This window comes from Saimiri boliviensis, chromosome 6 (assembly GCF_048565385.1).
Source record: "Saimiri boliviensis isolate mSaiBol1 chromosome 6, mSaiBol1.pri, whole genome shotgun sequence".
NCBI lineage: Eukaryota > Metazoa > Chordata > Mammalia > Primates > Cebidae > Saimiri > Saimiri boliviensis.
Genome location: NC_133454.1, coordinates 65,326,386 through 65,344,876, shown reverse-complemented (window position 1 = coordinate 65,344,876; position 18,491 = coordinate 65,326,386). Strand labels below are relative to the sequence as shown.

General features: G+C 42.4%; 1 protein-coding gene across 4 annotated transcripts in view; it reads right to left on the bottom strand.

The window, feature by feature from the left end:
* Positions 1-17,008, bottom strand: part of APLP2 (amyloid beta precursor like protein 2) — a 75,225-nt gene extending 58,217 nt beyond the window's left edge. For all 4 annotated transcript variants that reach the window (XM_039470413.2, XM_039470414.2, XM_039470415.2 and 1 more), the window contains exon 1: positions 16,800-17,008. In XM_039470413.2, coding sequence (XP_039326347.1) covers positions 16,800-16,904 — 105 coding nt within the window. In that variant the 5' untranslated portion in view covers positions 16,905-17,008. The remainder of the gene's footprint in view (positions 1-16,799) is intronic.
* Between the last annotated feature and the right edge of the window lie 1,483 nt (positions 17,009-18,491).

The following is an 18,491-nucleotide window of genomic DNA, read 5'->3' as shown; positions in this document are numbered from 1 at the left end:
AGTTTTTTTTTGTTTTGTTTTGTTTTGTTTTGTTTTTCAGAAACAGAAAAATCCATCTTAAAGTTCATATGAAATCTCACAATCTTGAGAAAGAACAAAGACTCATACTTCCTGGTTTCAAGACTTACTACAAAGACACAATAATCAAACTGTGATAGTGGCATAAAGACAGATATTTGGAATAGAGAGTCCAGAAATAAACCCTCACATGGGTCAACTGATCTTCCAGGACAATTCAATGGGGAAAGGACAGTCTCTGCAACCAATGTTGCAGGGAAACTGGATAGTAAGCTGCAGAAGAGTGAAGCTGGACCCCAACTTTAACCATATACAAAACTAAACTCAAAACGCATCAAAGACCTAAGCTTAAGAGCTAAAACTATAAAAACTCTTAGAAGAAGACTTAAGAGAAAAGCTTCATAACATTACACTTCACAATGATTTCTTAAAAATGACACCAAAACTTCAGGCAACAAAAGAAAAACGAGATAAACTAGAATTCAAAGTTTAAAATTTTGTGCATCAAAGGATACTATCAAAAGAGTGAAATCACAAAGAGCACAATGAGAGAAAATATCTACAAATCACGTATCTAATTAACACCCAGAATATATAAAGAACTCCTAAAACTCCATAGCAACAAAACAGTCCAATTCAAAAAATGGGCAAAATACTTGAACAGACATTTTTCCAAAGATACACAAATGGTCAACATGAAAAGATACTCAACATCACTAAGTTATAAGAGAAATGAAAATCAAAACAATAAGATACTGCTCCATGCCCATTAGGGTGGTTTTTATCTGAAAAAAGTAAGTAACTGTTGGCAAGGATGTAGAGAAATTGGAACCCTTGTCCACTGTCAGTGAGACTATATAACAGTACAGTCGCTGTGTCACTGTGGAAAAACAGTTTGGCAATTACTCAAAAATTTAAACACAGAATACTGTATGATCCAGCAATTTCACTTCTTAGTAAATATACAAAAGAACTGAAAACAGGGACTCACACAGATATATGTACACCAATTTTCATAGCAGCATTGTATACAGGAGCCAAATGGTAGAAACATCCCAACTGCCCATCAACAGATGAACAAAATGTGGTATATATGCACAATGGAATATTAGTCTCAAAAAGAAATGAAATTCTGATGCACAAGCCTTGAAAATATTATGCTAAATAAAATACGCCAAACTCAAAAGGACATATTTTATGATTTCACTTACTTGAGTCCTAGAACAGGCAAAGTCAGAGAGAGGTTACCAGGGACTGGGGGATCGAGGGGAATAGAAAGTTAGTGTCTAATGGGTACAGGGCTTCTGTCTGGCTGAAAAAGTAGTAGAATGGACAGTGAGGATGGTGCACAACACTGTGGATGTCCTTAATGCCACCAAATTGTACACTTTAAAGCAGTTAAAATGAAAGTGTTTCTTCCTCAATGTTTTGGAAGATGATGAGAAGAACTGGTGTCAATTCTTCTTTAATGTTTAGTACAATTGTCCAGTGAAGCCATCTGGTCCTGAGCTTTTCTTAGTTGGAAGTTTTGGGATTTTTTTCTTTTGAGATGAAGTCTCGCTCTGTTGCCCAGACTGGGGTTCAGTGGCACCATCTTAGCTCACTGTAACCTTTGCCTCCCAGGTTCAAGCGATTCTTCTGCCTCAGCCTCCCGAGTAGCTGGGATTACACGCACGTGCCACCATGCCTGGCTAATTTTTTTGTATTTTTAGAAGAGACAGGGTTTTGCCACGTTGGCCAGGATGGTCTCAAACTCCTGACCTCAGGTGATCCACCCACCTCGGCATCCCAAAGTGCTGGGATTATAAGCATAAGTCACTGTACTCCTCCTGTTGGGAGGTTTTTGATTACTGACTCAATCTTCACTGTTATTGGTCTGCTCAAATTTTCTATTTCTTCATGATTCAGTCTTGGTAGTTCGTATGTTTCTAGAAATTGACCAATTTCTTCTAGGTTATCCAATTTTTTGGCATACAACTGTTCATAATAGTCTCATCATACTTTTTATTTTCACAGTATCAGGTGTAATGTCTCCTCTTTCATATCTGATTTTGAGCCTTCTGTTTTTCTTAGTCTAGACAAGGGTTTGTCAAATTTGCTTATCTTTCTAAAAAACCAACTCTTACTTTGATTCTTTTCTATTGTTTTTCTACTGTTTTTGTTCATTCTGTTGCAAAGTATTTTCTTCCTCTGCTCACTCTGGGATTGGCTTATTCTTCTTTTCCTAGTTTGAGGTGTATAGTTAGGTTGTTTGAGATTTTTTAATGTAGTCATTTATTGCAATAAACTTCCCTCTCAGTGCTGCTTTTGCTGCATCCCCGAGATTTTGGTATGTTGTGTTTTCATTTGTTCAAAACATTTTCTAATTTCCCATTTGATTTCTTCGGCACTTTGGGAGGCCAAAGCAGAAGGATCACAAGGTCAAGAGATGGAGACCAGCCTGGCCAACATGGTGAAACCCTGTCTCTACTAAAAATACAAAATTTAGCTGGGCATGGTAGTATGCACCTGTAGTCCCAGTTACTCAAGAGGCTGAGGCAGGAGAATCACTTGAACCAGGGAGATGGAGGTTGCAGTGAGCTGAGATCACGCCTTTGCACTCCAGCCTGGGTGACGCAGCAAGACTCCATCTCAAAAAAAAAAGAAAACAACAACAACAACAACAACAACAACAACAAAACACTTCAATGTTGTTTTATAATACAATTCTCAACAAATGGCAAGGCGCAGTAGCTCACATCTGTACTCCCAGCATTTTGGGAGGCTGAGGCATGGGTATCACTTGAGCCCAGGAGTTCAAGACCAGCTTGGGCAACATAGTAAAACCCAGTGTCTACACAAACACACACCCCCCCACCCAAAAAAATTAGCCAGACATGGTGACACACACCTGTGGTCCCAGCTATACTGGAGGCTGAGGTGAGAGAACAGCTTGAGCCTGGGAGGTTAACGCTGCAATGAGCCATGACTGTGCCAGTCCACTCCAGCCTAGGTGACAGAGTAAGACTCCAACTCAAAAGTAAATAAAATAAAATAAAATTTTAATAAGAAAAAAAGCAAAATTAGACAAATGGCACTACATCAAACTAAAAAGCTTCTACAAAGTTTTGGCAAAAGAAACAATAAAGTAAAAAGGCAACCTACAGAATGGGAGAAAGTATATGCAAACCCTTTATCTGATAAGGAATCAATATGCAAAATACATAAGGAACTCAGAAAACTCAATGGCAAACACACACACACACACACACACACACACACACACACACACACAAAATACCAAAAGCCTGATTTAGAAAATAAGCAAAGGGCTTGAATAAACATTTCTCCAAAAAGACATATAAATGACCAACAGGTATACAAAAAGATGCTCAACATCACCAACCACCCAGGAAATGCAAATTAAAACATCACCTCACACCTGTTAAAATGGCTATTTATTTATAAAGATAAGTATCCGCAAGGATGTGGAGAAACTCTTGCATGCTGTTGGTGAAAAAAAAAAAAAATGGTGCAGCTGCTATGGAAAACAGTATGAAGATTTTTAAAGAATTAAAAGTAGAATTACCATTTGATTCATCGATCTCACATCTGGGTATATATCCAGAAGAATTAAAATCATCCCAGACAGATACATGCATTTCCATGTTCACTGCAGAATCACTGACAATAGCCAATACATGGAAACAACCTAAATGTCCACTGAGAGGTGAGTAAGAAAAATGTGATATATACATAAAACGGAATATTGTTAAGCCTAAAAAAAAATTTAAATCCTGCCATATTCAACAACATGAATGAATCTGGAGGACATTATGCTAAGTGAAATAAACCAGTCACAAAAGGGTAAGTACTTCAAGATTCCACTTACATGGGATATCTAAAATAATCAAATTATAGAACTGTCATTGACACAGGCTGAAGGGAGGAAAAAAAAGTTGCTGTTCAACAGGCATAGTTTTCGTTTTGCGAGATAAGTAAGTTTCTGGAGATTTGCTCTATAACATTTTACCTACAATGAACAATACTGTTTTGTGCACTTAAAAATTTAAGAGTAGATCTCATGTTAAGTGTTCTTACCACACACAAAAAATTTTAAGGCAGGGCTTGGCAGCTCATACCTGTATCACAGCACTTGGGGAGGCCGAGGCAGGGCTGCTTGAGGCCAGGAGTTCAAGACCAGCTTGGGCAACAGAGCAAGTCCTCACCTCCACCAAAAAAAATGTTTAATTCACCAGGCATGATGGCTCACGCCTGTGGTCCCAGCTACTTGGGAGGCGGGAGGGTCATCTGAGCCCAGGAAGTCAAACCTCTACTTAGCTATGACTGTGCCCCTGCACTCTAGCCTGGGCAAGAGTGATAACCATGTCTCAAAAAATAAACAAAAAGTTATAATGGTAAAGTTTATGTTATGTATATTTTACCATATACACAAAAAAATCTGGGGATTTTAGGCCATTCAGTTTAGAAAATGCTTATGTCTTGTGGCCGATGTGTAAAACATCTGGAAGGAAACACTATAAATCAGTAAGAAGAGACACGCTAGATTTTTTAAATCTGTATATGAAGAGCTTTTTTCCACCCTCTTCTGGAGATGCTGTCTATAAGCAATGAGTCTGACACACTGTCACAGGCTTTCCTACAATACAGCCTCCGACAAAACTAGGCTGTCCCAAATGCACCAACACCTGCAGTGGCGTGTGCCGAGGCAGACTCAGAGGGCTTCAAGCTGGTAGACCAGAAGTTCTTAGGAGGTTGCCCAAAACAAAATACATGGCATCAGGGCCTATGTGGTTCCATTTGTTCTGTATGTGTTTGTGACCAGATCAAGCGTGCTTTCGTTATTGAGAAGCAGAAAATCATTGTGGAAGTATTAAAAGCACAAGCACAGAGTCAAAAAGTTAAATTAAAAAACGAGGCAGGGTGAGGTGGCTCATGCCTGTAATCCCAGCACTTTGGGAGGCCAAGGCAGGTGGATCACCTAAGGTCAGCAGTCTGAGACCAGCCTGGCCAACATGGTGAAACCCCACCTCTATTTAAAATATAAAAATTAGCTGGGAGGGGCGGCAGGTGCCTATAATCCCAGCTACTAGGCAGGCTGATGCAGGAGAATCACTTGAACCTGGGAGGCAGAAGTTGTAGTGAGCCAAGATTGAGCCACTGCATTCTAGCCTGGGCAACAAGAGCAAAGCTCTCAAAACAAAACAAAATAAAAAAACAAAGTTTTTTTGAGTAATAAAAATTAAAATGCTAAATTAATAAAATCTGTAAGAAGAACTGGAAAAGCGCTGACCAGCATTTCTCCAACAGAAAAAGTTTATTCTATTTATTGTATCATCCTAGGAACCATATAGTGCCTTCAGCTATGGTATTTGTTCTGTCACAGTCCCCTGTATATAGCAATTTAATAAATGTTTGCTAACAATGATGACTATAAGAGCCTCAAATGAACCAATTACCACAAAGTCTTCCACTTTCGATCAAGTCCTTTCTAGAGGTTCTTTTAAATGCCAATTTGGGATACAGCCACAACGATTTTTTTTTTAAAGCTATCCACAGTATTCTGTTTACCTTAGAAAAAAATGAGAAACACGCATGTTCCGTTATAAAGGAATCAAATAAATTCTAGAATAGGCAGTCCTCTACGTTCACATAAGATGTATGTCTGTAAACATGAACCAGTTACAAATATATGCATGTTATTTGGGGATTCTGCTACTAGCAAGAAATAATTTATCAGATCCCAATTACTTCTATTGTTTCAGGGGAAAACACGCCCTTGAAAATTTATTTCCAGCATTTTATCAGCATTCCTTAATTTTTTCCACATAATTGAGCCCACTGAGTATTTGCCTAAGTTCAGAGACTCTACCTAGAAAAACACCAAAATAGCACCAATTATCACCATGTGCTTCTTATCAATAAAATAAACATTTTTCTCTCCTTTTTCACTCTTATAAAATCAGGGCAAAACGCAGTAAAATATTCAAATAACAGTTCAATACTACTGCAAATATCCAATCACTGGCTAGCAGGCAACATCCCTATTCGATAACTCAAAATGTTTATACAAAAGTTTAGGTACTCAAATCCAAATTCACAGTATGAATGGCTACTTAGAGGGGTGAATGTTGTACATTTAAAATTGCAAGGTGTTCAAAAGCCCCAAACCATGACAGGTGATCCCAAAAAAAAACTATACACAGGTTATAAAATATATAATAGTTGGGCAATTATTCAATATGATAAATGAAGAAAAGAATGAGTTATACACGCATAAGGGGGAATCTACTCTGAGAAGTTAAGATGCAAAGAAAACAAAACCAGAAAAACAAAATAGTTTTTTACCTGAAAGGTAAACTGTATTTCTGGTTTTTGGGTGTTTGTTTTTGTTTTGGTCAAAACGGTATTTTGTAAATTTTTCATAACTTGGAGATTCTAACTCAAAGCATATAAATCTAGAAAGATAAATCAGAAACTGACAGGACTCCACAGACTTCAGCTTCAGTCATCACAGTCCAGGAACTTAAGAGTAAGATCCTGGATTGCTAGTGTCCTCTGGCTCCAAGTCAAATGAAAACTTGTGTCTGGAACACACATTAGCCTAGACCTCAAATTAATCAATCTGTAAGCACCTGTATAAATGAAATGTCTGGCCGGTCACTCCATGCCTGTAATCTTAGCACTTTGGGAATCTAAGGTGGGTGGATCACTTGAGGTCAGGAGTTTGAGACCAGCCTGGCCAACATGGTGAAACCCCATCTCAGCGAAAACTACAAAAATTAGCCAGGCGTGGTGGTTGGCTCCTCTAATCCGAGCTACTCAGGAGGCTGAGGCAGGAGGCACTTGAACCCAGGAGGCAAAGGTTGCAGGGAGCAGAGATCATGCCACCGCACTGCAGCATGGGCAACAGAGTGAGATTCCATCTCAAATAATGATAATAAAGGCAATGCTCCCTCCCCCAAAACTTATGAGGCCAGTAACTGAAACCAGAACTTGACAAGTATATAATAAAAAGAGAAAAATTACAAGTCAAACTCACTTATGAGCAAAGAGGCAAAACTCCTGAACACATTTTTTGCAAACCAAATCCAGAAAATAAACCAAGTTTGGTTCATTTCAGGAATGCAAAGTTTCTTACATACTGCACCATCAAAATTATAATAATATGATCATCTTATACTTGCCAAAAAAGATGTCTGAGAAAATCTAACATTCATTCATGAGAAGAATCTTTGACAAATTTAGAAGCTCTTCCTTATCTGATAAAGGGTTTGATATCAAATAAAAGCTACAAGTATCATATAAATTGCAAAACCAGTTTCCATCTGAGAGAAGTCAGAGGAAGATACCAGCTATTATCTCTCCCATCTGAACATTTTAGCCAGTGCATAGAAGCAAGAAAAACAAATAAAAGTTACAAAGATTGGTTGGAAAGAAATAGAGCTGTCACAATTCACAGAATAACTCAGATAAATTCAAAGTTACAGATAAATTATTATAATTAGTATGCAAGTTGAGCAAGGTTACTAAATACAAGGTCAATCTGAAAATATCAATTGTATTTCCACAACCACACAGACAACAAAATATTTACAATAACATAAAAAAGATCAAATATCTATGAATAAATCTAACAAAAGATATACAAGATCTCTATGCAGAAAGCTACCTAACACTGAAGGGAGAATTATAGAGGACCTAAATAAAATACATGTCATGTTCCTGGATTGGAAAACTCAGTATTTGAAAAATGTCAATTTTCCCCCAATTAAACTATAGACAAAATGCAAAATCAAAATTCTAACAGGTAGTTGTTTTGGTGAAATGTGGCAAATTTACGTGAAAAGGGTTAAAGGAAGAGCTAAGACACTATTCAAGACAAGCAAGGTAGAAAAGCTTGATCTAGTAGATACAAAATCTTATTTTACAATAATTAAAACAATGTGGAGTTAGTACAACCATCAACAAAGAGATGAACAGAATAGGAGAGAGAACCCAGGAACAGATTCACTTGAGATACTTGATTCACAACAAAGGTGACCGAGCTGAGCAAAAGGGAAAGGATGACCTTGAGAAGAAATGGTGCAGACCAGATAGCCATGTGGTAAAGACAGAAATGAAATGGCCCCTAACTTCACATCTGCACAAAAATCCAGTTAAATCATAGCTCCAAATGAGAGAGGCAAAACAATAAAGCTCTTCACAGACAATATAGGAGACTATCATTACATCCTCAGGGTAGGAAAGACTTCTCAAACAGCATACCAAAAGTATCTACCATAATTTAAAAAAAAAAAAAAGCTAAAAAATTAGACATTAAAGAACTTATTCAAAAAACATCATGAAGAGAGTGAAAAGGCAAACCACAGACAGAACAGCATTATCTTAATAACCTCAAGCTGGAAACAATTCAAACATCCATCAACAGCAGAACAAATTCAGGTTTATTCATATAATGGAATACTATGCAGCAACGGAAACCAGTGACCCACAGCTACAATACACATGGCACTCAAAAATGTGTCTAGTGAAAGAGACCAAATGCATAAAAATATATCCTGAATGATTCCACTTATATGAAGCTTAAAAAAAAAACAACAGCGAACTACAGTGTTTAGGGACGAATGCACTGCAAGTAATACTACAAGGAAATAAAGTGATCACCATAAAGTCAGAGGAGCAGTTACTCCTAAGTGAAGAAGGGAGATACTGGCAATATTCTATTTCTTGACCTCAGTGGTAGTTACACAAGTGTTTGATTTACAAAAATACACTGAGCTTTTTTTTTTTTTTAATTTTGTGTACTTAAAGCTCAAAAATACTCAAGGGCTTTCAATGCTGGGTAGAAGCGGCAAGGGTGGCTGGCACTTTCCTAAGTAAGGGGCTATCTTTAATTTCAGTTTGAGCAGCTTGACATTCTAACCTTCTAAAATCATCAGAGTATGCACAAATAATTAATACTATGTGTTGATAAATATGTGTTACAACTCTAATAACAGCCTAAGGAAATTTAATGAAAACATGAATGGAAATGTAAACTCCTAACTTACTTCTGGAAAGTTCAAATGAGGCTTTTATTGGTAATGTTTTTATTTCTGTATCCAGTGGGTTTTTTTTTTTTTTTAAGGCTAAGACATACATGAGAAATGTTAAGATTCAATAAAACTGGGGGCTGGACATAGGGTCTTTTTTTACATGTTTAACTATCCTATGTGGGAAATGCTCATAATTAAAGGGAGTAAAATAAAAGAGAGCTCTAACAGCTCACCTCTCCAAGCTAAAACCCTGCTTCAACCTAAGCAAGTTACATGTTTAGCCTTCCAGAGACAAAACATAAAATATGTGAAAATATTAATGATCTGTATTACCACCACTAAATCTCACATTTTCTTCTCTGGGCTAAACATCCCCTTACAGTCCATTCACATTTTATGTCAAATGGTTCACATTCTTCACCATTCCAGTCATTCTGTTCTGGATAGCATTATCCTTTTAAAATGAAATGCCATGATCTAACAAATGCACTGTGATGTCTCAGATGCCTAAATTTTGCCAGGTAACTTTTAACTCACAGAAGAAATTACTTCTTTCTCTTCCAGCCATCCCAGCTATGTAACTTCCCAACTAGGGAATGCCCCTGTAGCAGACACTGGGTTCTCACCAACATTGATAGCTTTCTTTTCCAACAAAGCCCAACTTTTTTTTTTTTTTTAGTAAGAAGTATGACCATCTGATAAGCTACACCTGATTGGAGGCTGCAACCTCCTCCTCCTCCTCCTCCTGGCCACATGCTTCAGAAAGCAGGCCCTGAGAAGTCTTAAGGCCGTGGAGGCAGTACCATTCCCCTTGCCAAGGCTTGCTTTGGCTAGAAGCATCTGATACACTTCTGTTGTCCAGTGACACTAGAGAGGTCTTATGCTGGCAGGCTTTGAGAAAGGTTTCTTCACTCTTAAAAGGAGATGTACAGGAAGAGACCATCTCCTCCTTCTCTGGCCATTATCGTATCAGAGCATGTCCCCTGGAACTGCAGTAGCCATTCCACAACCACCAGGGGAGTAAGCACCGAGGAAGGCAGGCTAATTCTTTTCTGGACCACAATCTTATCCCCATCACACTGGTCACTGGCCACTGACTCTGTATCTGGTGCTGGCAGCCTTCTTCTCTCCCAAATAATCCCGTAACTTGATTTTGATAAAACTCCCTATAGGGAGCCATAATTTCTTAATATTTTTGGTCAGAATACAAATATGACACAGCTTACTACTAAAAAGAGAGAACTTGCACATAATATAAAAAGACACAAACGGGATGGGCCTGCAGTGGCTCACACCTGTAATCCCAGCAGCATGGAAGGCCAAGCCGGGTGGATCACTTGAGGTCAGGAATTCGAGACCAGCCTGGCCAACATGGTGAAACCCTGTACCAAAAACAAAAATTAGCCGGGCATGGTGGCACATACCTATAATCCCAGCTACTCAGGAGGCTGAGACACAGGAACTGCTTGAATCCAGGAGGCAGAAGTTGCAGTGAGCCAAGATGGCACCACTGCACTCCAGCTTGGATGACAGTGAGACTCTGTCTCAAAAGAAAAAAAGGGGTGGGGTAAGGAGGGCAAAAAGTTTTTAAAAATCAGTGCATATCATTTGAATGACACACACACAAAAATGGAAAATGTAAAATAGCAAAGTCCCCCGTAATCACATACTTCAAAGGGTCACTGTTAATCATTTGGCATATACTGGGTCATAATATATTAGAACTTACACGAAATTAGTTCCTTTTAAGGGAAACACTCATACCAGGAAAGACAGGTAGGAGTAAAAAGAAATCTGCACCCAAAGGGGAAACATGAACCATGCTGACAGCAAAGAGCAGTGGGCTTACATAGGATGGGTAGACTCCTTCCCCTGGTCAAGCTGTGTGATGTTCAACCTTAGGCCTCTACTGACTCCCCATCTTTTTTGAGATGGAGTCTCACTCTGTCACCAGGCTGGAGTGCAGTGGCATGATCTCAGCTCACTGCAACCTCCACCTCCTGGGTTCAAACAATTCTCCTGCCTCAGCCTCCCCAGTAGCTGGGATTACAGGGGTGTGCCACCACACCCAGCTAATTTTTGTATTTTTAGTAGAGACAGTCTCACCATGTTGGCCAGAATGGTCTCAATCTCTTGACCTCATGATCCATCCACCTCGGCCTCCCAAAGTGCTGGGATTACAGGCGTGAGCCACTGCATCCACCCTACTGACTCCCTTTTTAGGTGGGGATTAAGAATCCCGACTTCACCAGACCGTTAGGGACTTACGTAGATAATTTACCCAAAGAGTTCGTTTTGTTTTTCTCTCCTTGTACATTAGAATCATCTGGGGAGCATTTCAAATTGAGCATCCCAGAGGTACTCAATGAGAATCTCTGGGGTTAGGGCCTAGAAATCATACACAAGTGCATTTCACACAGTAAAAAGCACTATCCACATTTGTTTTTACTACTGTACTGTTTAGCATAGAATCATGGAACAGGGGTTTAATAAATACTAGTAGGATGAATTACAAATGAAAAAAATCAACTAGTTTTCTAATCTTCACCTTTAAAGAAAAAAGATTACAGTTATGTTTTAAAAGACCTCATTTTGAAAAAAAGATCTTAGCTGAGCGTGGTGGTATGCACTGTACTCCTAGCTACTTGAGAGGCTGAGGCAGGAGGATCACTTGAGCCAGGAGTTTGGGGCTGCAGTGAGCCATGACTGTGCCACTGCAATCCAGCCTCAGTAAGAAAGAGACCCTGTCTCAAAAAATAAAAATAAAGACTTCATGATGCATATATAAGAAAAATTCCCTCAGCAAAAGCAATTATTAGTCGTACTTGACACAAAGGACGGGAACTCATTTCTACTTGAATGTGCCTACGTGGTCCACTTTCCATCTTAGGCCATAAATCAAGGTACAATACACTAAATTTAATTAAGCTTCAAGGTAATCTAGTTTATCTCACTAAAAACCAACCCATGAAAATTGAATTATAGGCAATTTAGAATTCTCTCTCAACTGGCCCTTCAATGAAAACTACAATTACTGTACAAAGATTTACCCCTACTTTTTGTCACACAGAAAACATTATTTTCATTGAATAGTTTATTTTAGCACAATACAAAGTAATAATTGTTAGGTGACGGCTTTAATATGCAATGTGTGCTATTTTTATAAAATTTATGTACATGATGTTATGTATTAATAGAAGGATATACAACATTACAGTAAGGTTTCCCTGAGTAATACAATTTTAGTTTATTTTTCATTTCTTATCTGTATTTTAAAATTTCTTACAATGAATATGTACTATGTATATAATTTTTGTTATTTTAGAAAAAAATCCAGAAAGTCTGAGAATTTAGTAATGGTTAATAGAATTAAACAATCTTGAAAGGGGCCAGGTGTGGTGGCTCACGCCTGTAATTTCAGCACTTTAGGAAACTGAGGTGGGTGAATCACCTGAGGTCAGGAGTTCAAGACCAGCCTGGCTAACATGGTGAAACCCCGTCTCTACTAAAAATACAAAAATTAGCCAGGCATGGTAGCGCACGTCTGTAATCCCAGCTACTCGGGAAGCTAAGGCAGGAGAATTGCTTGAACCAAGGAGGTGCAGATTGCAGTGAGCCGAGATCACACCACTGTACTACTCCACCCTGAGTGACAGAGCAAGACTCCATCTCAAAAAAACAAAAAACAAAACAAAAACACCAAAAAACCACATTTTCAAATGCTATAAAGAACATGACTGGGTCAAAAAACAAACTAGAAAACAGCAGATACAATACAAGTATTGCATCAATGTTAAATTCCACTAGGTTGATAACTGTACTAAGGCTACTTAAGACAATGTCTTTGGCTCTTAGAAAGTATGTACTGAAGTTCTCAGAGGTAAAGGGGATGATGAATGCAACTTTCAAATAATTTGGCAAAAAATAAAAAATAACAGAATGAATGATAAAGCAAATGATGAATAGAAGAAATGTTAACAATTGGTGAATCTGAGTAAAAGGAATGAGAATTGTACACTTTTTGCATTTTTTATAAGATTAAAGTTATTTCTTTTTTTCTTTTTTTTTGGAAACAGATTCTTGTTGCTCTGACGCCCAGGCTGGAGTGCAGTGTGCGCCACCAAGCCCAGCTAATTCTTTTATTTGTAGCAGAGACAGGGTTTCACCATGTTGGTCACACTGGTCTCGAACTCCTGACCTCATGATCCGCCTGTCTTAGCCTCCCAAAGTGCTCGGATTACAGGCATAAGCCACCATGCCCAGCAATTAAAGTGATTTCTAAGTAAAACATTTTTAATTGAAAAAGTTTAAAAATCAATACATGCAAAATTGCTCTAACCAAAATACTTGAGATCATATTGGACCAACTTCAAGCAAGGGAACATATTCAAAAACTGTGCTAATAAAAACATATGCAGGACCAACTTTAAACAAAAATTTAAATCAGCACCGTCTGGCAGAAACACAATGTGAGCCACATACATAGTATTAAATACCCTAGGAGCCATATTAGAGTTAAAAGAAAACAGGTGAAAATAACTTTAATGTTTTATTTTGGCACATGTCTACAGTATTTTTGTTTCAATTTACTCAATATAAAAACTGAGGGTTTTTTTCTACTAAATCTTCAAACTCTGGTGTGTATTTTATACTTCCAGTACATCTCAATTCAGAAGCTAAATTTTCATAGGAAATACCTTATCTACATTTAGATTCATAAAATGCAGTTTAAAAAGTAGATTCACATAACCAAATTGTTTAAAAGTTTTCCTACCACTGAATCAGTTTTTATATGTAAACTTAGATTAACTAAAGTTGAATAAAATGAAAAATTCACTCCTCAGTCACACTAGTCACCCTACAGGCTCAATAACCACGTGTAGCTTCTGGCTACACTCTGGAAAGGCCTGGCTTTAGATAGTAAAACAAATTCCCTCTACAAAAGGAGGAACTAATTGATAAAACTTAAGCTTATCGTATTTATCAAAAAATTTTTAAAACATAATTATGATAAAAATAATGGGCCAGGCACCATGGCTCACACCTGTAATCCCAGCACTTTCAGAGGCCCAGGCGGGTGGATCACCTGAGGTCAGGTGTTCGAGACAGCCTGGCCAACGTGGTGAAACCTCATCTCTAGTAAACACACAAAAATTAGCCCGGCATGGGGGCAGGCGCCTGTAATCCCAGCTACTCGGGAGGCTGAAGCAGGAGAATCACTTGAACCCGGAAGGCGGAGGTTGCAGTGAGCCGAGATCCCGACACTGCACTCTAGCCTGGGCAACACAGCAAGACTCCATCTTAAAACAAACACACAAACAAAAACCAAACAAACAAAACCGATATTCCTATCAGAAGCACACCAAGGTTTCTCTCCAACGTACAGTTAGACACCTGCCATACTACCCGTCAGAAATACTAACACAAAGCCTTCTCTACTCTGCCTCAGTTGTCATCCTTTAATTTGGGTTTGAATTTCCTGAAAACTGGCAACCAAATGGCCTTCTTCCTTTCAAATGTGGCAGAACAAACTCAAGTTCTGGTTCTCAGGAGCCTAGTCATCTACTGCATAGTATGCAGGGTTCCAGCACAATACTGTCTCGGTCCCAAATGTGTATGCACACAGGAGAACTTGTCTCGGATTTAAGAGAGGAAGTGACCCTGAGGTCCAGAGGTGAATTTTTTCTTTTTAAACAGGTGTAAGAGATTAATTCAGTCAACACCAAGCAACACTAAAGATGCCAATCAATAATTCTGTGCCAAGCAACTTGATTAGGGATTTGGCCAGAATCCCTTTGGCTAATCTCAATCAGGGCCTTCCCAAAGACATCCTGATTTAGGCTATTCTCATCTAAATTAAGCTTCCGCAGTCCCTTGCCTGACAGCAAATAAACAAAATCAAATGATACTCATATGAATAAAATTCTGCTAGCTTGACAAAAGGCCCCTTGAAAGATCGTTTAGTCAGTATGAGCAAAAATACAGCTCCAAAGAACGGGAGTTACCATAAAACCATTTGCCAGAAATGTTTAATTCCTACTTTGTTCAGCCATACTTTTCAACTGAGCAACGTTGTGGCTAACAATCAAATTTAATCCACAACAATGAATTCTGGGTTTGTTTGTTTTTTTAATCTCTGCACAAGTATTAACGCATTACTTAAAACTGCTGAGTCCTTTACTGTGAATTCACTAATGCTTGACTGAAATTACTCCTACCAGTGGGAAGTGGGGTGCAGTGTGAACGATGGGTTCTGACACTTGATCCACTAATGAAGTTCCATCTTCCATATAAAATCCCTTTTTTCTCCCCCCGCCCAATCTCACTCACCTAGCTGTTTTCATGTGACATCATACCAGGGATCACAGATACAACTCTGACCATTGCGTGCAGACTCAATCGTAATCTAAAATCCTCTGCAGATAAACATTTACTATTTCTCAAAGCTGAACTCCTTTCTTACCCTCGCAGTCACAAAGCTTTAAGCAGGATGAATACAAAGGTTTTAAGCCGTTCCATCAGAGGTTTTTTATTAAATTTATTTTACCCGTGGAAATACTTGAACATTCTGTAGAAGTAAACATATTCTAAATCTGAGGTCTTTAAAAGAAAGTTCTCAGTTAATGCCTATTTAATCAAATCCAGTCTCAGGTGTCTCAAATTAGCTAAGTACGCAGAAACCAACTAATTTTTAAAAGGGCAAAAAGGGAGAAGAAATAAACGACACCAGAACTACACATTCCACTCCAGCAGTTCAAGCACTATTTCGAGAAGGGAAGTAAAGATCTAGCCCGCTGTCTCCCTTGGCCACAGCAGGGCTCCTCCAAGGCGGCCCGCGCCGAAGGGCCCTTAGACCCCGCAGCCCCCGACCTCGACCCCGACCCCGACCCCTCCAGCGGCCGCCCCCGCCGCTTCGCCTCCTCGCATAGGGGATACTCAGGAGGCGACCTCGAAGCACAACCACTGCTAGAATTCTGACACCGAAGAGGACAATTTTTCCAAGAGTTTAGATGCATTCGTTGGCACCTTCCCTGCTCACTGAAACCCTCACGAAAGCGGTCAACGCATCCAGAGTGGGTTTCCTCCGTCTACAGACGCAGGCAAACAGCGCCACTAAAAATGCGCGTCCGCGCCCCGGCCCCGGGCGGCAGAGGGAGCAGCGGGCGGCTGGGCGCCGGAGCTCCCCTGGGGCTCGCAGCATCCCCGCAGCGCGCAGAGGCCGGGGCCGCGTCCACCTGGCAACAAAGGCGAAGTCCGCCGCTCGCAGGTGGGAGGCCCGGAGCCGAAGATCCGGAGCCGCGCCAGGGAGCGTACGGGGTCCGCGAGCGGCCACCCCTGGAGAGAGCCGCACCGCGGACTCCGTCCGGAGGGGAGCGCCCAGGCAAAGGCTCGCATTGTCCCGGGGGAGGGCGGGGCGAGCACCCGGGCGGCGCGGGGTCCCCGGAGGAGGTGGCGGCGCCGCGGGTGGGTTGGGGGCTGGGGCGGCAGAGGCGGCCCGCCGCCCCCCGCAGCCTCGACGTCTTTCATTTGGCCTCTGCTGCGTCGGAGGCAGCCCGACCTCCAGCGCTAAGCACTGCGCTAAGCAGGGGCGGGCGGGGGAGGGCGCGCCAGACCCGCCGCAGCGCCGGACCCCTAGCGCCGCGCGCCCGGCCCGCCCCACCTCGGTTCCCGCAGCCCGCCCGCAGGCCGCGCTCCCCCGGCGAACGAAGGAGATGACGCTCCGGCGTTCACTCCGGTCCCCACCTCGATATAGCCGGCCAGCGCCGAGGCGGGCGCCGTGAGCCCCACCAACAGCAGAAGCAGGAGCCTGCCCGTGGCTGCGGAGGCCGTGGTCCCGGTGGCCGCCATCCTTCGCCGGGTCGCTCTAGCGCGCGGCTCTGAAGCTCACACACACACCGGCTCGGCGCTCAGCGCACCGCGACCCAGAAGCATCTGAAGCCCGTTCGCCGCCGCCCGGGGGGTTTTACACCAACCGGAACTGACTTCACAAAGCCACTCCCTCCCTCTGCGGCTTCCAATGCCAGCCCGCAGAAGCCCTCAAGACCCCGCCTTCCGTGCAGTCCAGACCCAATCAGGGAATGGAAGCGCCTGCTCCTCCCGCCCGGTCCAGCGCGCGCCCCCGCCTGGCCCCGCCCCCGGCCGCGGAAGGCCCCGCCCCCGCTCTGGACCCAGTGGCCGCCGGGCGCGGGGGCGTGCGCGCGGTGGGTCCGGGGCCGCAGCTCTGCGGGCGCGGGGCTGGCTCCGGCCTCCGCCACTCGGCACAGTTGTGTGTCCCCGCCGCGCTCGTCCGTTAGCCTGTAGCCTCCTGATACGGGCACGCCCCGCTTCCCCGCCCCTACGGGGCATTCTTCAGACTCCTTTGGGTACCACCCTCTTTTTGGTTCTGGAGATGGTTTTACTGAAAACAGAATGAATTAGGAGTCCGGGACAGTCTGCCAAGGGCAGTCCCCCGAAGCAGGCGGAGGACGGCGGGAGGCAGCTGCCCTCCTCCCGCGAGCCCGGCGCAGGGTGCGCCTCTCCCGTGCTGCTCCGCCCAGCCCGCTCGGCCAGGTTCTCGCCACTGAGCCGGCCGCGCTCCGCACGCTCGGCCTCCGGTCCTTAGGCCTCTTCCCGACCCTTCCTTCCCAGCGGCCGCCCGGGTCAGGGATGGAGACCAAGGGTGCAAGGACCACGCCAGCCTCACAGCCCAGGCCCCCTTCCTCGTGTGTTAGGAAGAGGTCACGCTGCTCCTTCTGTTGTGGCGCACTAGCGGGAGACCTGCTTCTCTGCCTTCCTGCTCCGCGGCATTTCCACTTCACTGGAGAAAAACGTCCTGCTGCCCCATTTAGCAATTGGCACAGCCTCGCCACCGCCAGGGCTCCGCTGGCCTTGTTTCCTTTCAGTAGCCTGTGAGTTAGGTACCGCCTCTGAGAGACCTGGACTCGTCCCTTTAGATTCCACTAAATACAGAGAGAACACCGTCCCTGCTTCCAGGACGCTGACAATAGAAAGGAGATGTCCACGGAGTAGACGGAGTGCGGCTGTAAGAAGAGCCCGGGACTTCCCAGCCTTAATCTGCAGCACTCCTACGTGCCCAGTTCCCTGTGGGTAAACTGGCTCTGCCCCATTCCTCCAAGACGACACCTTTCCATTTCACAGCCCTTCCTGACACTGTTTCTGCGCCTGCAATGCCCTCTCCCCAACATCTACCTGTTGGAGGCATTTTCGCTCTTCCTCGCTCAGTTAGCTGTAACATCATCGTTTCAGAAGGCTCAGAGGGCTGTCTCCCACTGTGGCACTTGCTCCCTAGTTATTTCCATACCTCTCTCAAGCCGCTGACAAGACTCGGGTGTGTCATGCTGCAGTGCCCCTCACAGTGCAGGCCTCAATAAATGCTTGCCCGGTGTTATTGAACCCAGTTGTCTTGGGCGCTGATGCTAGTTCTGGAATCGGATG